Here is a 22,241-nt window from a genome sequence, read left to right as displayed (position 1 = left end):
TAGCATGTCAGGATACTGTATCCCCTTCACAGACTGTAGTCATGACAATGCATTGTTACGATGGCTAGACTGATTTATGTGCTCAAAATAAGTTATTTACAATTATATTGGAATCTAAAACAAATTAAATCTTACAAGCATCTCTGATTCTCTCCTGACAGTCTGGGATCAGAATGACTATGCTAGCGCCGTTAGCATCAGGCGCTAGCTGCTTTCTTACTGCAAAACGAGCAGAAAAGAGCTTATAAAACACGCACAAACAAGCCAAACTTAGCCACAAGCGATTAAACTGCAGATTAACTTACCTTTCTTTTAATAGTTGCTGCAAACAGGTCCAAATCACAGATGTTTTCTCAGGTGCTGTTTCTATCCTGAATAAACGCACTTGTACACAGTGGTCTGACAAAATCTGACATTACGATAAACGGGAGCGAATATTCATGAGGGGCGCAGTACCACACACACACACACACACACACACACACGTTCACATTTTAGCATCTTCCGTATCTTTGTTTCATGTTGACCGAGTTTGGTGGAGATTGAATAAATCGCCTACGAGGAGAACGTAAAAACTCAGACCCTGAATTACACAAAAATTCACCTTCAAACCAAAATATCTGACTTCCTGTTGGTCGGAGCTAATGACTGTAAATTAGAAAGTTGTCCGGCTCGAAGAGAACAATATATGTATGGGGACACATGAAATGTCTACAAATGTATGTCCTCAGAAACACACACACACACACACACACACACACACACACACACACACACACACACACACACACACACACACACACACACACACACACACACACACACACACACACACACACACACACACACACACACACACACAGAGAGAGAGAGAGAGAGAGAGAGAGAGAGAGAGATAGACAGACAGACAGACAGAGAGAGAGAGAGAGAGAGAGAGAGAGAGAGAGAGAGAGAGAGAGAGAGAGAAACAAGGTTTTTTTATCCTGCTTCAAAACTAATACAATGCTGCCATCTTGTGTTCATTGAGGGAAGGGCAGCACACACATGCAGGCACATTAGACTATTCAAATAAATATTTATAAAAAATATATATATTCTTCTGAAAAATATTATAGTAATTTTAAATTAATCTAAATTCAATTACCAAAAATACAATCTTAATTTAATTGAAATCAAAATATGATTTTACAAGATATTAGACAATTTCTGTTCCCCTTTTTTGTCCTTATTTAATCCCTCGCCATGGCAACACCGTTCGAGATATCCAATATTCGTTCGCATTTTAGCATCTTCCGTATCTTTGTTTCATGTTGACCGAGTTTGGTGGAGATTGAATAAATCGCCTACGAGGAGAACGTAAAAACGCAGACCCTGAATTACATAAATATTCACCTTAAAACCAAAATATCTGACTTCCTGTTGGTCGGAGCTAATGACTGTAAATTAGAAAGTTGTCCGGCTCGAAGAGAACAATATATGTACCGAGTTTGGTGACTGAAGATAAAACTAACCCCCCCACTTTTGTCAAAAGGTGGCGCTAGAGAGGCCCTCATCCCCGCCCATTTCTGATGCTTTGCCAATGTGTACTGACTGACATCTCTGATGTGTGTGTTGAGTTTCAAGCAGTTTCAAGCAATTTCAAGCATGCTAAGAGCCTCAAAACAGCCAAAAGATTATTAAACTTTGACACGTTGCCATGGCAACAGTATTTGAAATTTCAGGAATCCATTTCATACATCTCTATCTGTCATGTTTTCACATTATACTGATGAAGTTTGAAGTAAATCGGGTCAAAATAAGATGGTGATTCAAAGCATTTTTGAAAGTGACACACTTCCTGCTGCCAGTTGGTGGCGCTATAACTTTGACTCACAAAAGTCATATCCATGTGATCGGCCTCTTACAACAAACACACAGCTGAAGTTTCATCCAAATCAGTCAATGTTTGCTGACGTTATAACACACTTCCTGTTTCCCTTTTCTCGCCATAAATTCGTTGCTTCGCCACGGCCAAACCATTTGAGATATCAAAAATCCGCTCGCAATTTAGCATCCTGGATATGTTCACTTAATGCTGACCGAGTTTGGCGATGATCGAAACAATGGCCTCGGAGGAGTATATTAAATTCCAGAGCATGGGTTTTCCGAACAACCGATTATAGCTCACTTCCTGTTGGGCTGACGCATAACTATGAGCACGAAAGTTGTTTGGCCCGATGAGGTCTATATGTGTACCGAGTTTCATACATGTATGTGCAAGTGTGTTTGATATATGGACCAAGTTTTCAGACCCCACTTTAGGGGGCGCTGTCGAGCCCCCCTGCCACGCCCGGGTACCAGCTTCAGCCCGGCTCTGATGGCCGCGCATTCCGACGCCCGTGCGAAGTTTCAAGAGTTTTCGAGCATGTTAAGTGCCCCAAAAGTACCCGAGAAGTCGAAAAAAAAAATAAAAAAAAAAAAAACAAAGAATAATCTGAGGAAGAACAATAGGGCTCTGCGCCCTTTGGGCTTGGGCCCTAATAATAAGAAACAGAGGAAGAACAATAGGGCTCTGCGCCCTTTCAGGGCTTGGGCCCTAATTAAAGCTGCGAGCAGCGATGACGGGCTCAAGCCGGTGGCACCGCCACGCCGGTGGCATCAGCTTAACTGTGCATGGCAGGCAATATGCATTTAAACAGGAGAGCATTTTAAAAATCACTCGAATATGCCACATTTACTGCAGCAGCTGGTGCCATTTTGACCATAAGCCACACCCATGATGTAATTTAAATCTAGATTAATTTTAATGTCATAGGATAAAATAGATAAAAGTTATCTTTTCCTGCTCAAAATTTTGTAAGTCCAGAAGGCCAGTATTTAATTAAAGGTGTTTGTAGTTCTTTTTTACTAATTCACACTAAAGTGATAGTTTTTTGTGATAGTCTATGATACGAAAGGGTTAAATTATCATTCCCAGAGAGAAAGGCACACACACAAACTCACAGGGTGAGAGAGACAATACACACACACACGTGCGCGCACACACACACACTCAAACACACACACAGGGTGAGCCTGAGAGTGAGGGGGGAGGGGAAGGACTGAGAGAGAGTCAATCTGCACATTGAACAAGATTCACAAGATTTTAACAACAAAAAGAAATAAAATCTAAATGGTGGGAGAAAGTTTTTTTTATTTCACTCTCTGAAAAAATTATTTTGAATATATTTGAAATCAATATGTGTGGTCCAATATAAAAAATAAATGACAAAATTAATAAATGGAACCAAATCACAGAAACAGCAAAGATGATTTTAATATCAGTGTTAGGTAAGAGTAAGATGCGTGTCTACATTTTATGGAAGTTTATTATAAATAGCCACTTTTATAAAATCATGTGAAATTTATGTCTTAATACATTTATATTATATCAGTAAATAATTAATTTAAAGACATAGCATCATCCGTGATCTTGGCAAACACATCACATGACGTTTTTATTTCAAGTGAAAGTTATTTGTGATAGCCTATATAAAAAGGGTTAAATTATCATCATCAAGAGAGAAAGTCACACACACACACACACACACACACACACACACACACACACACACACACACACACACACACACACACACACACACACAGTGATAGAGTGAGAGTGAGGGAGAGGGGGAGGGGAAGGACTGAGAGAAAGGCACACACACAAACTCACAGGGTGAGAGTGAGGGGGAAGGGGAAAGACAGGCAGAGGGCATTCCATAGACTTAATGGTTTTTATTAGGGGTGTAACGATTCGTTTTAACAACGATACGATTCGTATCACGATTTGAGGTTGTCGATACGATTCAAGGACGATATTGGTTAATTTAGAACGATACGATCCGAAACGATTCAGTGACTTGAAATCGATTCAGTAACTTTTTATCCAAAAATTGTGTGACTGAAATAAATATCTGGATACTGGTCAGTGCAGGTGAAATTTCCAAGATTCCTGTTGTTTCTTGTAAGGGAATCCGGTATATCAATTAATTATGGATATAAACAAACAAGTAAACAACAATTAATGGCAAATGCATTAAAATTTTATTTGAATAAAGTGCAACCAACAGTTTAGGTTGAATTAACAGGAAGATAACCTTTTCTGCTCTCATTTTCAATATTCAATACATATTCAATAAAAGCACAGTAAGTGCAACCAACATTTCAACAGTAGGTTAACCTGCTACTTCTGCTTTTGTTTTCCAACATAAAAATATAACAATATTAATATAAAAAATAAAGTGCAACTAACTTCTCTTCAGGTTTAATTAATAGTAAGTTTACCTGCTACTTTTGCTGTTGTTTTTCAACATTAAAATAATACAAATACAATATTAATATCAAAAATAAAGTGCAACCAACATTTCTTCAGATTGAATAAACTGGCCTGCTACTACTCTCAGTTTAATAAACAAACAATATTTAACAAAAGATAAAATGTAACCAACTACTCTTCAATGACTCTACAGATTTCTTTTTCAAAAATATCACCATGATCTGACCTCAGAACACTTCTCTGTGCGTTCACTATGTCGCCAGCAGTACTAAAAACTCGCTCTGCTGGAACACTGGTGCCAGGAATGCACAGGTAACAAGCAAGGGTTGAAAGTACAGGTAGCGCTTTCTCCTGGTGGCTTGATCATTTCTCGCTCGTTGGCTTCTCCTCTGCCATGCGCCATGCTATGTTTTGTTTTCTCAAGCCCCGTTCACACCGCCAGCAACACGCAGCGACAAAGCGACACGATCCCATTCATTTCAATGAGCGCTGCTGCTGGTGCGTTGCGATGATGTCACAGATAGGCAGACTGAATCGAGTAACGTTTAACGCCTTTATCATTAAAAGTGCTAAGAAAAAACATCCATATGAAGTCTGACGTGCTTAAATCCAATGCGTTATTTCCTATGATCGATACAATCGATTGATTACCTTTTAAAACGATGTTAGATCGATATATGTCGTCCGGAAGGCCAACTTGCCGAGCACAGATTGATGTAGTTAGATCATAGGAAAATAAATCGATACATCGATGTAGTAGATGAATCGTTACACCCCTAGTTTTTATACTGTACAAACTGTACATTCTATCCCCCTACACTACCCCTAAACCTACATATCACACACACACACACACACACACACATACACACACACACACACACACACACACACAGGGCCGTTTGAAGAAATTTGGGGGCCCCAAGCAAAATGGACATAGAGACAGTGCAAATACTGTTGCATATACTGTCCATAAAATTTGAAAACATTTGCAAAAAACACCACTGTATCATTAAAAAAAATTTGTAAACCTTTAACCGTTTTTAAAACATATATAAACATTACATAGATAGACGGACCAGATATTCCTAACACTTTGGGAATACTTAAGGGTTACTAGTTGGTTTGTAAACTGTCTATAAACATTATCTAGATGGTTATTATAAAGTTGCAACAGATGACTATAATACCTTGATAAATAGTTAATAAACAGTACCAGTAAAACATGTGGGTTGTCCTGATACTGTACTTCAAAATGTAACAGTGTAAAAATTGCCACAGAATAAAGTAATTGTTCAAGATCCATTGGTAACTTATAAAAATAATGTCATATTTGCAAACTGTCACTACCGTATATATCCCGACACTAGCACACTAAGATAAGCTATGAAAAAAATAATGTTCCTCTGCCTCTTTCTGGTTAAATAATGTTTATAATAATTGTTAATATAGCATGCTATTTTAACTATTCCAGGTTATTTATGCATAGCATAAATAATAGTTAGTATAGCATGCTATGCCACTTTCATCAAAACATATTACAAAGCTATAGCAATCTCATGTAATTTCGTCTGTTCGGAAAAAAAAAGTTGCTCTAACTGTTCGTTACAAGCAGCATTTGCCGTCAGGCAGGTAACGATAGCTAACATAAACATATTTTTGCTAGCCTACCTGCTGCAAACTTACACCATTTTTGTACAAGACAAGTAGAGCTATTTTATCCAGTGTAATTTATCACATACCACTATCTTGTTTTTTTCTTATCCTCCTCTTCCTTTCTCTATTTTCTTTTCTGGCTTCCTGAAGCATAAAATTCCGCTTCAAATCCGAGGATGTTTAGTATTTTGCCGCAGCAGAGATCGCGTGGTTGGCTGGCTGCTGTCAGCGACTACTGAGAGGGGGCCTTTTAAGGGGGATCCCGATAACAGTGTCATTGCACTTTACTGCATTGACTATCAATGGGGCGCTCACACAGTTTGTCGTTTCATTTTATTCTTAACCTGTCGGTGTCTTGGGGCCCCAGGCCAGCTCGGGGCCCCAAGCAATTGCTTGGTTTGCCTGCCTTGTCGCGACGGGCCTGGTTGTGTGTGTGTGTGTGTGTGTGTGTGTGTGTGTGTGTGTGTGTGTGTGTGTGTGTGTGTGTCAGTGTCCCTTGATTAGCTGACATGAGACGCATCCACACATTCAGGACACTGACACTGACACACACACACACACACACACACACACACACACACACACACACACACACACACACACACACACACAAACATACACACACACACACACACACACACACAGACAGGACACTGACACACACACACACACACACACACACAGACAGGACACTGGCATACAGCGCGCTCTCTTGTGTCTTGTCGCGCTTGGAAGCATTTACATGAATAGGAGCGTGGTGATCATGTAACGCTAAGCAAAAATGGATATAATAACGGACGCTGCGTTATTTGCGTTAAATATTTTTAATGCGTTAAGCTTCCGTTTCACGTTGACCGAGTTTGGTGGAGATTGAATAAATCGCCTACGAGGAGAACGTAAAAACTCAGACCCTGAATTATACAAATATTCACGTTCAAACAAAAACTTTATGTGAAAAAAAGACACTTATAAACAGACACTTGTAGAAAATAATGTGAATTTTGTTTTAAAATAAATTTGAACTATGTCAGTAAATAATGAATTTAAAGACAAATGTGTCAAAAGTGATCTTTGCAAACACAGCACATGACCTTCTGTAAAGCACATGTATAGAAAACACACTCACACTCCTCTGTTTTAAAAAAGAGTTCTGTCTGAATGAGTACATGAAATCACGGCTGTCAGGTGATAAGAATTATAACTCAAATGTCATTTAGAAAATGAGTCCTGTATTATTAGTGATATAGTGTCATAGTTCATGTCCACATTAACCACTACGTTGTAATACCAGTGTAATACCCATGTCTTCATACACATTTGTGTCCTCATAAATCACATAAGCACAGAGAGAGAGAGAGAGAGAAAGGGAGTTTCAAAAAAAATACAACACTGCCCCCTTTTGGTGATAGAGGGGAGGGCACACACACAGCCAAAAACATTATTAAACTTTGACATGTTACCATGGCAACATTATTTGAAATATCCAATATTCGTTCGCATTTTAGCATCTTCCGTATCTTTGTTTCATGTTGACCGAGTTTGGTGGAGATTGAATAAATCGCCTACGAGGAGAACGTAAAAACTCAGACCCTGAATTACATAAATATTCACCTTAAAACCAAAATATCTGACTTCCTGTTGGTCGGAGCTAATGACTGTAAATTAGAAAGTTGTCCGGCTCGAAGAGAACAATATATGTACCGAGTTTGGTGACTGAAGATAAAACTAACCCCCACACTTTTGTCAAAAGGTGGCGCTAGAGAGGCCCTCATCCCCGCCCATTTCTGATGCTTTGCCAATGTGTACTGACTGACATCTCTGATGTGTGTGTTGAGTTTCAAGCAGTTTCAAGCAATTTCAAGCATGCTAAGAGCCTCAAAACAGCCAAAAGATTATTAAACTTTGACACGTTGCCATGGCAACAGTATTTGAAATTTCAGGAATCCATTTCATACGTCTCTATCTGTCATGTTTTCACATTATACTGATGAAGTTTGAAGTAAATGGGGTGAAAATAAGATGGTGATTCAAAGCATTTTTGAAAGTGACACACTTCCTGCTGCCAGTTGGTGGCGCTATAACTTTGACTCACAAAAGTCATATCCATGTGATCGGCCTCTTACAACGAACACACAGCTGAAGTTTCATCCAAATCAGTCAATGTTTGCTGACGTTATAACACACTTCCTGTTTCCCTTTTCTCGCCATAAATTTGTTGCTTCGCCACGGCCAAACCATTTGAGATATCAAAAATCCGCTCGCAATTTAGCATCCTGGATATGTTCACTTCATGCTGACCGAGTTTGGCGATGATCGAAACAATGGCCTCGGAGGAGTATATTAAATTCCAGAGCATGGGTTTTCCGAACAACCCATTATAGCTCACTTCCTGTTGGGCTGACGCATAACTATGAGCACGAAAGTTGTTTGGCCCGATGAGGTCTATATGTGTACCGAGTTTCATACATGTACGTGCAAGTGTGTTTGATACATGGACCAAGTTTCTAAGTGCGTTCTAGGGGGCGCTGTCGAGTCCCCCTGCCACGCCCGGGTACCAGCTTCAGCCCGGCTCTGATGGCCGCGCATTCCGACGCCTGTGCGAAGTTTCAAGAGTTTTCGAGCATGTTAAGTGCCCCAAAAGTACCCGAGAAGTCAAAAAAAAAAAAAAAAAAAAAAACAAAGAATAATCTGAGGAAGAACAATAGGGCTCTGCGCCCTTTCAGGGCTTGGGCCCTAATAATCCTAACGAAAACAATAGGGCTCTGCGCCCTTTCAGGCTTGAGCCCTAATTAAAGCTGCGAGCAGCGATGACGGGCCCAAGCCGGTGGCACCGCCACGCCGGTGGCATCAGCTTAACTGTGCACAGCAGGCAATAGGCATTTAAAATTGGAAAAACTAAAAGGACTATGTCAAAGTCATCTGAATTCACCACATTAACTGCAGCAGTTGGTGCTGCTATGACAACGAACCACAACAGCCACATCTATGAGATCAATTAAATTTAAATTAATTTCATGTCAGATTATGTCAAAGGTCAAATTGGAATGAGTTCACAATACCATTCAAATGCTGATGTTGTATTATCCTAACATTTCTCTTCATGTGTTTTTGACCTACCTTAGCTACCGTTTGTGCACCAATCTTATGCACCATAAAGCGTGCTTTCATTTCAATATGGGTGGTCCAATAAATTTTTTTTTATAAAAAAACTTATAAATTGAGCCAAATCACAGTAAAATGCAAAGATGATTTTAATATCAGTGTCAGGTAAGAGTAAGATACGTGTCTACATTTTATGGAAGTTTATTATAAACAGCCACTTTTAGAAAACCATGTGAAATTTACTTTTAATACATTTAAATTATATCAGTAAATTATTCATTAAAAGACATCTGTATCATATGTGATCTTGGCAAACACAGCACATGACGTTTTTATTTCAAGTGATAGTTATTTGTGAAAGCCTAAGAGAGAGTGGCAGAAAGAAAGACATGGAATGTTTTTTATATCCTGTTTCAAAACTAACACAATGCTGCCATCTTTTGTTCATTGAGGGAAGGGCAGCACACACAGGCACAATAGATTATTCAAAGAAATATTTATAATATAAATATATTAGTGCTGGGCATCGTTAACAAAAAAATTAACTATTTAATCACATTTTTTTCTGTAATTAATCGCGATTAATCACAAGTTTTTAATATTTTAAGTTTTTAATATTTTGATATTGTAATAATTTCAGTTACTCTCCAAATTAATTTAGAAACAATTTAAAGACAGCATATTGTAAATATGTGTTGTATTGTCATTTTTTCATGAATGAAGGCCAGTATCACTGATACTAAAGTCTCTATGAAACATTAATGACGTTACATTACAGTATAACTGAAAGCTCCCAATTTCAACATTTATTAGGCTTTAAAAAACAACTTTTAATTTAAGTGAACTTAAAACAATCTTTACATAAACCCAAAATTATAAATGTTATATTTACCCATGGCCTTCCCTGTTATACAGAAATGTAATAGTTATCAAACCTTCCTTAACTGCATAAATAATAAATGAAATATAGATGAATCATCATTAAAGCTACAATTTTCTCTGTTCCCGTTGTTCTTTGATGAACATTAATGACAGGCATCATCAGTGCTCCTGTCACTTTAAGAACAACCGCGGATCTCACGCGCGGTCCCGCGCATCTCATTTCCTCACAACTCTTTAAAGTTCATTTAAGACGTTATTTAACTAATTTAAGACTCTACTATGAGAATACTCAAAATCCTCTGTGTTATTGTTTGTTCAAGAGCAAAGGAGAACTCGATGTGAGCAGGAAACTAACGCGTGTCTATCTATGCGTCGAGTGTGTGTGTGTGTGTGTGTGTGTGTGTGTGTGTGTGTCTTTCCTCCGCTGTAGCTGTCCATCATTCTCCGTTCAGCATTCAAACTGCGCGTCGTGTTTGGTTACAGTCAGTCAGCTGCTCGGTAAAGCTCACTCCAAGATGATATATTCCCGTTATAATACTTGATATGTAGATAAAATAATAGGGCTCGGGCGTATGACGTCATTACTTTGCGTGGCGGCCATGTTGATGGCCTCATTTGCTGCTACTCGGACTACTGCGCACTGTTTATAGACGTGCTCCCTCTCAGTCGTGTGTCTTAATTTGGCGTTATTATTGGAAACCATGGTAAACCGTTGCTGCATTGTGGGGTGTAACACTAGATCACATAATCGCCATGGGAAAAAGTTCGAAAATGGATTAACTTTCCACCGCGTTCCTGCTTGGATATGCAACCACGGAGACCAAGTATCCGAGGTAACAAAGAGTCGTCGGCTCGCTTGGATCGCGGCTGTAAGACAAACTGTTACCTGGGGATATGGTGTTGGCTGATCGCAGCTTTGACATAAAGGACAGTGTGGGACTTATGTGTGCCGAGGTAAAGATTCCTGCTTTCACAAAAGAACGCTGTCAGCTGGATGCAAGAGATGTGGGGAGCACAAGAAAAAATGCCCACCTCCGAATTCACGTGGAAAGGGTGATTGGAACCGTCCGCAACAAGTACACTATTTTGTCAGATAAAGTAACGATTCACATGGTGTTGCCAAGCAAGGACGAAGACATGACATTCCTCTATAAGATTGTGTATGTATGTTGTGCTCTGACAAACATGAGCCCTAGCGTTGAAATAAAATAAATGTGCATTAAATACAGCCATAAGTGTCTGTTGCATCCATACCCACAATCTTCAAAATAAATATACTTAAATCAATATAATGTGCAAAAGCAAGAAGTGTCACACAATCGCAATAACCGTATAATGTGCAAAAGCAAGAAGTGTCACACAATCAGATATTTTTCAGTGTTTATTTGCAAGTAGTGCAACCCGAGAACACAGAACGGTGCAGAATGCTTCAAGGTAAAAGGTTAACGTTACATAGGCTTCATGATCTGCAGCTCCTGAACCCATCCATTTGTGAACTGCAAATTTCATATAAATCCAAACCGTTAATAGTTCCAATTTTGTCCATATACCGGTCCCTGGCTTCCCTATTTAACATATCCCGGTAAATTTCACATCCTTTTCGGGATTTTAACATAGTTTTTCTTTCTCCCAACTCTGCTTCTCGTTCGATTTGCTGTATGTTTACATTCGCGAGGCCATTAACATGGCCGCCACGTCCCAGAATGCAACGCAGCGCCCGAGCCCTATTTATCTTCCTGGAGTTTATCTAGCGGTTTCTGAACGATGTTGTGCTCCCTACCCGGGTGACAACACAAGGCATCACACGCACAATAACCGGAATTTAAAACTGTGAAGAAACCGACCGATATACATAGTAGACTAGGATTTGTGCGCTCAACGCTCATCGTCTCTTTATGCCGTGAACTTTTTAATGTGCACTCGCGGTGCACTGCGCCCTCTGACTCCATGTTGCTTTAAGCGCATCATTCTGCACCCGGGATGCGCATAAGCGCATTGTGCCACGCTTTCATATATTTTCATAGTTTTGTGCACTTTAAGATGATTAAAAAAAATCTTGTTCTCACGTATCTATCATATATTTGTTGCCCCTTTACAGAGCTGCACATTACGTTTACAATAAACTATAAATCTTGAAATGTTATATTATTTGTGTAGGCCCATATAATTATTTACATTCATATATAAATTAAATATAAATTGTTTTTTTATAAATGTATTTAATAAGAACACAAAGTAATTTGTACCTTTTCATTAACATTTTTAGATTTTATCAAATTAGTCCAGAGATGTTTTTTAAAGAATTACTTTTTGTAATTGCAATGTTTTTTAACTATCCACTCACCTAATTTAATATATATCTTTGTCATAGCTTATGATTATATATTTTTATTTTATTGCTCAACAGTAGTTCTCATCGCCGATGAGGTCTTTAAATATTTTGAGAAGGTCTTAAAAAAGTCTTAAAAAGGTATTAAAATTTACTTCAGGATTCCTGCATATACCCTGCATATGCATCATACGTGATCTTGGCAAACACAGCACATGACGTTTTTATTTAAAATTAGAACGTTTTAAATTAGTTAAATTAGATTAGTTAAATTAGAAATTTGTCCGGCTCGAGGAGAACAATATATGTTCGGGGACACATGAAATGTCTACAAATAAGATGGTGATTCAAAGCATTTTTGAAAGTGACACACTTCCTGCTGCCAGTTGGTGGCCACACTCACACACACACACACACACACACACACACACACACACACACACACACACACACACACACACACACACACACACACACACACACACACACACACACACACACACACACACACACACACACACACACACAGTGAGAGTGAGGGGGGGAGGGGAAGGAAAGGCAGAGGACATTGCATAGACTTAATGGTTTTTATACTGTACAAACTGTACATTCTATCCCCCTACACTACACTACCCCTACTCCTAAACCTACCATCACAGAAAACATTCTGCATTTTTACATTTTGACTAAAACATTGTTTAGAATGTTTTTAAAGCTAGACAGTGAATTAAAGCATTTTTGAAAGTGACACACTTCCTGCTGCCAGTTGGTGGCCACACACACACACACACACACACACACACACACACACACACACACACACACACACAGACAAACCCCTTAGAGAGAAAGAGAGATGGAATTTTTTTTTATCCTGTTTCAAAACTAACACAATGCTGACATCTTGTGTTCATTGAGGGGAGAGCAGCACACACAGACACAGAATAGATTATTCAAATAAATATTTAAATAAATAAATATATTGATCTGAAAAATAGTATAGTCCTTTTAAATTAATCCAAGTTCAATTACCGAACATACGATCTTAATTTAATTTAAATCAAAATATTATTTGAGACAATTTCTGTTCCCCTTTTTTTGTCCTTATTTAATCCCTCCCCATGGCAACACCGTTTGAGATATCCAATATCCGTTCGCATTTTAGCATCTTCCGTATCTTTGTTTCATGTTGACCGAGTTTGGTGGAGATTGAATAAGGCTGCGTTCACACTGCAGGCTGAAACGACCCAATTCCGATTTTTTTGCCCTTATGCGACCTGTATCTGATCTTTTCATGACAGTCTGAACGACACAGATCCGATCTTTTCAAATGCGACCCAGGCCACTTGGGTATGTGGTCCAAATCCGATACATATCCGATCTTTTGAAATGCGTCTTCAGTCTGAACTGCCAGGTCACATGTATCCGACCCGCACGTCGTTGATACGCGACAAACGTCATCATTGTAACTCCCGTTCCTTACTCCAGTCCAGAGGTGGCGGTAATGCACAAGAAATAGTTGCTAACCGCCAATAAAAGAAGAAGTACGCACCTGTTGCTAGCCAATACACTCCAACTCCAACGCGTTTCTGTACTGTTATGGGCCGCCGCAGACGTGTCTCTTCATGTGACAAAGTTAGTTGAAGGCGCTCGCAAACATAATTGAAGGTGGATCTGGTCATTCTGAAGTTACTGACGAATTCGGTATCAGTAAAGCCACTCACATCAGTATCCCACCACTCCTGGCTGCGACTCCGCACACACACGTTTCTCTGTACCGACGTTGCTAGCTACCACTGCTCCACAAAACGCCATGGCCAAAAACCTTGCTCTCCTCCTCTTTTTTAATTTTCTTCTTAACATGAGAAGGTTGTAATGGTGCTGGCTCCGTTGCGAAAATAACTTTAATAAAGCTAAACGAACTCCAATGCTGACACCCATATTTGGCTACTTCCGTAAACAACAAGTGACGTCGTTGACCGTTGAGTACTCTTCTGCGCATGCGGGTCACTTCTGGGTCATTTCACGTTCACACAGGAGATCACAAAAGGTCGCATTTAATTGGAAATGTGAACGGCCTTGCAAAAAAATCGCATTTTTTCAAAAAATCGGAATTGAGCATTAAGCCCTGCAGTGTGAACACAGCCTAAATCGCCTACGAGGAGAACGTAAAAACTCAGACCCTGAATTATAAAAAATATTCACCTTCAAACCAAAATATCTGACTTCCTGTTGGTCGGAGCTAATGACTGTAAATTAGAAAGTTGTCCGGCTCGAAGAGATCAATATACGTACCGAGTTTGGTGACTGAAGATAAAACTAACCCCCCCACTTTTGTCAAAAGGTGGCGCTAGAGAGCCCCTCATCCCCGCCCATTTCTGAGGCTTTGCCCATGTGTACTGACTGACATCTCTGATGTGTGTGTTGAGTTTCAAGCAGTTTCAAGCAATTTCAAGCATGCTAAGAGCCTCAGAACAGCCAAAAGATTATTAAACTTTGACACGTTGCCATGGCAACAGTATTTGAAATTTCAGGAATCCATTTCATACGTCTCTATCTGTCATGTTTTCACATTATACTGATGAAGTTTGAAATAAATCGGGTGAAAATAAGATGGTGATTCAAAGCATTTTTGAAAGTGACACACTTCCTGCTGCCAGTTGGTGGCGCTATAACTTTGACCATGTGATCGGCCTCTTACAACGAACACACAGCTGAAGTTTCATCCAAACCAGTCAATGTTTGCACAAGTTAAAACACACTTCCTGTTTCCCTTTTCTCGCCATAAATTTGTTGCTTCGCCACGGCCAGACTTTTCGAGATATCGAAAATCCGCTCGCAATTTAGCATCCTGAATATGTTCACTTAATGCTGACCCAGTTTGGCAATGATCGAAACAAACGAAACAATGGCCTCGGAGGAGTATATTAAATTCCAGAGCATGCGTTTTCCGAACAACCCATAATAGCTCACTTCCTGTTGGGCTGACGCATAACTATGAGCACGAAAGTTGTTCGGCCCGATGAGAACTATATGTGTACAGAGTTTCATACATGTACGTGCAAGTGTGTTTGATATATGGACCAAGTTTTCAGACCCCACTTAAGGGGGCGCTGTCGAGCCCCCCTGCCACGCCTGGGTACCAGCTTCAGCCCGGCTCTGATGGCCGCGCATTCCGACGCCTGTGCGAAGTTTCAAGAGTTTTCGAGCATGTTAAAGGGTAACTAAACCCCTGCTCAGAGCTTAACTCCACCCACTGGCAATTTTCAAAAAATGCTGGAAAAGTGGGCAGAGCCCGGCGGACACAGAGGGGATGAACCGAGGGCTGGGCTGAGCGGAGAGCGTGCACCTGAGACCCGCAGGGACGGGTTGATTGACAGCTGTCAGACTCGCGAGTCGCAAAGATGGAGAATGACTGGAGTAGGGCTGCAACGACGCGTCGACGTCGTCGATGACGTCGACTACGAAAATACGTCGACGTGCGTGAAATGCGTCGACGCGTCGGCGGCACATTATTTACGTTCTAGAATGGAACAGAAGATCTAGAATAATGGCAGCTTCTGCTCCCGGGCATAGTGAAAATGATCAAGCCAGACCGCGACATTCAAAAGTGTGGGAGTACTTTAAACAGAAGCCGAATAAAACTGTGCTTTGTTCGCTCTGTAACGGCGGTTTCACACTGCGCGCGGTGGCAGAGCAGGTGCTGTGCGCGTGGAGAGCGGGAGCTTTCACACTGCCAATCAGTGTTGCCAAGTCCGCTTTTTTCCGCGGAATTGGGCTACTTCTACACTGTTGCCGCGGGCTGTGTCTCATGTCCGCGGGTTGAAGCAAAAAAACACACATATTTAACCCCCCGAACGCGATGTTTACCAGAGAACCTCCCCGAAACGCGATTGGGCTTGTTTTGGGCTAGTTTTGAGTAACGAATGGGTGGGTTTTGTTGTGTAAACCTGGCAACCCTTCCAGTGTTCTCTGGCGCAGCTGAACGCGCCACGCGTGTATTGCAACAGACGGTCACATTTTCCGGGGTTCTTCTCCGACCCCAGTACGTCTCGTGCTTTTATTTATTATGGGCTGCATATATCTCCTGTATATGCGACCTGGTTCCGCTCTGTCCCAAACACATATGCATAATAACATGCTGTATACAGGTAGTTTACATGATTAAAGTAACATTACAGTTAAGATATGCCTCTAGCTTTAATCATTTAAATGTGTCTTTGAAGTTTGGGCAAAAACTTCTGGCAGCTTTAGTCGTTGTTTATGCACATGTATCTTCAAAATAGACGACTAGTTATACATTAACACTATGCTGAAAGCTCCTGTATGTGAACCTTTTGCAGATAAATACAAGTGCATTTTCGTTTACTACTGACACAAATCAATAAGTAAATCATACTCAACTACTATAGTAAACAACTTTTCCTAATTAGGCCTACTCTGTATACATTTTATGATGAATAGTATCATTATATATTATGTTTAAAAAGCTTCTTGTGTTCATATATTTAATTATAAAATGGCATAATATGTACACTACCCTTCCTGAAATACAATTAATATTGTCATCATTCATTGATTTCATGTTAAAATAATATACAAATTCACTACCCTCTTTGAAATACAATAATCAGTAAAAAAGAATAATAAGATTAATCTGGGAAAAATAATCGTTAGATTAGTCGACTAATCGAAAAAATAATCGTTAGATTAGTCGACAGAAAAAATAATCGTTAGTTGCAGCTCTAGACTGGAGTGACGCCAGCTTTGCAACAGAGCGGTCATTTCTCCTACCTTCACCTGAAGTGGAGGAGGGTGGATTGTCTGTAGACATAAACCCGGAGCCTTATCAATGCGAGCCGCTGCTCAAACTGCGTTAACTCCCGATGCCGACGATGCTAGTGAAGCAGCCGCGCAAGAGAACTGACCTAATCTATCTGCGTCCGCGGCAACCACTTGCGTGTCAGGGTTTGAAAGCGCGTCTCATGTATGAAAATTATCTGTACACATGACGGGCGGCAATAAAATCGCAAGAAAAGCCTGACGTGTACTGACAACTTCATTATTTAACCGTATTTTCTTCAATACAATGTTAAAACATGTGTCAAGTGAGTTTCATTCATAATGTTTCCACTTCATGTAATATGACAGTTCATACTGGAGTGAAGCCGTTCTCATCATGTGATTGGGGGAAACATTTCTGAGGGCGTGGTGAGCTCGTGCCAGGGGCGCGGATAGTGAGCCGTTGGAGGTACCATCCTACGTCACGATGTACCACAACGTCCAATAGGAAAATTCAACTGCAGTAGCCACCGTTCAACCTTAGGAGGGCAGCACTTTGGCGGTTTTACACCATATTTTATAGAATTAAAACACTTTATACTCAAATGTCAAAACATTTACTCGAATCAATGAACAGCATTAATAAAGCCCCAGTATTACAGATCATTAACTAAAAAAAGTTGGTTTAGGGTTTAGTTACCCTTTAAGTGCCCCAAAAGTACCCGAGAAGTCGAGAAAAAAAAACAAAAAAAAACAAAGAATAATCTAAGGAAGAACAATAGGGCTCTGCGCCCTTTGGGCTTGGGCCCTAAATCTGAGGAAGAACAATAGGGCTCTGCGCCCTTTGGGCTTGGGCCCTAATAATAATAAACTTTCGAAATCCAATAGGGTCCTCACACCATCGGTGCTCGGGCCCTAATAAACTTTCGAAATCCAATAGGGTCCTCACACCATCGGTGCTCGGGCCCTAATAATAAACTTTCGAAATCCAATAGGGTCCTCACACCATCGGTGCTCGGGCCCTAATAATAATAATAATAATAAACTTTCGAAATCCAATAGGGTCCTCACACCATCGGTGCTTGGGCCCTAATAATAATAATAAAAAACTTTCGAAATCCAATAGGGTCCTCACACCATCGGTGCTCGGGCCCTAAAAAGTTAAAGGGGCGGTGTGAGGTCCAAAAAGGTAGTTTGTTGCCATAGAGGGTTAACAATTGTCAAGATTTTTTCGATTGATACTTAAATGAAACATAAATGAACTCCACAAATCTATGATTGAGCGATAATATTGAAAAGTGAAACTGAAAGTGAAAATTCTGTCATTATTGATAACCGCAGCAATAATCGCAATGAAATGTCATTCTCCATTAACTTTATATTACTTATGAAACATCCGCGAAATTGAAGACTAAGTCATCAAACCTTGCCATACTATTTTTGAATCTGAACAAAAATGCGTATAACACAACAGTTTTGCAGAGAGGTATTTTCTGCTTTCTCACAAAGTAAGCAATCATAACTTCAGGCGACTTGCACCATACAGCATGAGTCATATGGAGTTCTTTTGTGACACTTTTATGTTTTGTTGGCAGGTCTGGAAAAGAGCTGCATAAAGATTCTTCCAAAATTACTTTGTATTCCACTGCAATAACACCAGCAAGTCTGGGACAACATTAGAGTAAAATAATAACAGAATGTTGGATGAACTATCACTTTAACCAGCATGCATTACCTATGTTGTCGATGTTATTCAGCACAAGGGTAAAGTATCATTTATTTTCCAGCTATTATACGATTTTAATTGCTTTTTAGCAGTAGGCTACTGCATCACTTGGCATACTTGTCTATGTAAACTCCCTGCATCTGCAAAGGGAGTGGATCTGCTATCCCTTCCCCCATCCCCACCACCACCAACATCACCGCCGGACCAGTGAACACACAGGCTCGGTACATCATTTTACCGTTATGGCAAATGAATTCCCAGAAAACAGAGAAGGAACTGCCAACTCGCGCCATGCCAACCTCACGTCGTCTCTAGACCTGAGCACGTCTCTAGATCACAGTGTGCAGACGCGGATTTTTAAAATCATTGTCATCGGGGACTCAAATGTGGGTAAGACCTGTTTAACCTTCCGCTTCACCGGCGGAGCCTTCCCCTGTAAGACTGAAGCCACCATCGGCGTGGATTTCAGGGAGAAAGCCGTGGAGATCGAGGGCGAGAAAATAAAGGTGGGATTTATTGTCGGGGCTCGTCTCTTCTCGAAGGCCGATATCTCGTAGTGTCACGATTGTGTTGTGTGTTTGTGTGGACGTGACAGCAGCATCACGAGGAAGCGCAATGTTTACATTTGGAGTAATTACATTAATGGTGTTGCATCAAGGCGATGGTCCTGGTAAAGACTAGAAGGGGTAACGTTACAGATACATTTGATCCTCATCTTTCATATTTCAGACCAATAAAATTACATGCCATAAATGAAAAAAAAACTATCACTACACCGGCTATTTCCTGCTGGAAAATCCATCTAAAGATGGTGTTATGTTAACTGGTTTTTACTTGGTCCAAGATGGTCATTGCCTGTTTTAAACTGGTCCAGACTGTCATTGTCATGTTGCAGATACACCTGTTCATATGATCATGACATAATTTGATGAGGCTGGTTTTGGATATAGTTCTAGCCTACTAGTCAACCATCTAGAAACTAGCATGATCCACCACAGCTACTGCCATCTTAAGCCAGTTTGTCTAATATATAGTTCATGGTTTTGTTCAACTATCTATCTATCTATCTATCTATCTATCTATCTATCTATCTATCTATCTATCTATCTATCTATCTATCTATCTATCTATCTATCTATCTATCTATCTATCTATCTATCTATTCAGCAGGGCAGTTTGTGTGTGTAGGCTATCTCTATATATATATATATATATATATATATATATATATATATATATATATATATATATATATATATATATATATAGGGGGGTGTGTGTGTGTATTATTCAGTCAGTTTAATTTACCCCTTTGATGCATTTATAACGTGTTTTTTATGTATTGTATATATCATTATAAATGTATTTTGAGAAAGTTATACATCCATCTAATGCAATATAAGCCAGTACTAAACATTCTCTTTGTTTATGTTTGTTTATATCATCTTTATGTTGAGCCAATTTATGGTGTCATATATTTAAAAAAGGGAAAAACTATGACATTTAAAGAGCACAGTTATGAGTAAAGATCGAAGCTGTTTTGGATTGATCACATGAATGCTTAAAAAATGGCTTTTTAAAGATGTTCAAAGTAGATTTGTTTATTGTCATGCTAGTTTATTTCTGATGCATCAGTTTTCTCTTTTAACTTCTCTGCAACCTTGAAATTAGTTGTTGTCTCGTTTCTTCTCTAACAGGTTCAAGTATGGGACACAGCGGGCCAGGAGCGCTTTCGGAAGAGCATGGTGGAGCACTACTACCGCAACGTGCATGCTGTCGTATTTGTGTACGACGTCACAAAAATGGCCTCATTCCAGAACCTAAAGACCTGGATTCAGGAGTGCAACGGGCACGGGGTGTCATCCTCTGTCCCTCGTGTTCTGGTGGGAAACAAATGCGATCTAGTTGGCCAGATCCAGGTCCCTTCCAACACTGCCCTTAAGTTTGCCGATTCCTATAACATGCTACTGTTTGAAACATCAGCCAAAGATCCAAAGGAGAGCCAGAACGTGGACTCCATTTTCATGTGTCTGGCATGTCGTCTAAAAGCCCAAAAGTCCCTGATCTACAGAGACGTGGTGAGAGAAGACGGCAGAGTGAGGCTGACGCATCAGCCCGATCCTAAGAGTAACTGCCCGTGCTGAGAACCTTAAGCTGTGAAATTATTAACATTGATGATAATACACAATGCAAGAATGTGCCTGCAATTAATTTAAGTTCCTTTATGACAGCTGCACCATGAACTATCCCTGTGTGTGTGTGTGTGCGTGTGTGTGTGTGTGTGTGTGTGTGTGTGTGTGTGTGTGTGTGTGTGTGTGTGTGTGTGTGTGTGTGTGTGTGTGTGTGTGTGTGTGTGTGTGTGTGTGTGTGTGTGTGTGTGTGTGTGTGTGTGTGTGTGTGTGTGTGTGTGTGTGTGTTTATCTTACATGTTTTTGTTGTTGTTGTTGTTTTCTATTGCACCATCACGAAAAGGCAAATCCCACAAAACCAGTCAAGAATATGTCCGGGTTGTATTTCTTCTCCAAATCAAAAGAAAGAAACGAGAATGAAAATAATGCCACTTTTCCATTGTGATATTATTTTCATGACAATTAAGCACATTTTCTCCAAAATTCACATTACTGTAATGAAAATTTCATTCATTGTTAAGCAAAACAATTAATATGTTATTATTATTATTATTATTAAGTAACACATGTTGTTCTTCCTTTAATTTTTGCAGATTTAAATAAAATGTATTGGATAATGAGAATCTTATGACAATCATTATTTTATAATTACAAAAAAAAAGTAGTTTACTCAAAAGTTTACTCATCAGGTGCTTTATTTTGAGATTTCTGGATCAGGAAACAATATGCTTCATTTCTGTAATCAAAAATGATGTGAGCTAGACAGGTTTACACAAGATGTGTGGAAGAATGATTTTATATCCCTCATGTTTAATTCAGGGCACACTTTATCAGCAAAATACCACTTAAAAGTAACCTTTAAAGGATTTAAGAAATGTAACATTTGTTAAATTTCTAGTCATTTGGTTCTGTCACACGTTCATATGGATTCATTCATAGGCATAGACATAACATCTCCAACATCATTGGCTGATGTTCTTAAAGCGATAGTTCACCCAAAAATGAAAATCTGTCATCATTTACTCGCACTTTCTAGTTCTAACCCTGCATGAGTTTCTTTCTTCTGTTGAACGCACACACACACATAGACACATACACAAATAACAATAATATTTTTGAATAATGTGGAAAACTAAACTGTTTCTGTTCCCCATTGACTTCCATAGTATTGACTTCCATAGTCCATATTTTTTTACTATGGAAGTCAATGCGGACCAGCAACTGTTTGGTTACCCACATTCTTCAAAGTGTGTGTGTGTGTGTGTGTCTGTGTGTCTGTGTGTGTGTGTTTGTGTTTGTGTGTGTTCAACAGAACATAAAAACTCATACAGGTTCAGA

The 22,241-nt window shown here is 39.7% G+C and overlaps 1 protein-coding gene across 1 annotated transcript; it reads left to right on the top strand.

Moving 5' to 3' along the window:
- Positions 1 to 18,960: 18,960 nt before the first annotated feature.
- rab33a (RAB33A, member RAS oncogene family) lies at positions 18,961 to 21,518 on the top strand. The gene is made up of 2 exons (XM_079839117.1): positions 18,961 to 19,280; positions 20,472 to 21,518. Exons 1-2 carry the CDS (start codon positions 19,017 to 19,019, stop codon positions 20,916 to 20,918), a joined length of 711 nt encoding a protein of 236 aa, XP_079695243.1. The 5' UTR covers positions 18,961 to 19,016; the 3' UTR covers positions 20,919 to 21,518.
- The last annotated feature ends 723 nt before the right edge of the window (positions 21,519 to 22,241 follow it).

The sequence above is a fragment of the Gobio gobio genome, assembly GCF_949357685.1.
Source record: "Gobio gobio genome assembly, chromosome: 16".
In the NCBI taxonomy this organism is placed as follows: domain Eukaryota; kingdom Metazoa; phylum Chordata; class Actinopteri; order Cypriniformes; family Gobionidae; genus Gobio; species Gobio gobio.
Note: the sequence above shows the minus strand (reverse complement) of the source record. Positions and strands in the feature narration are given on the sequence as shown.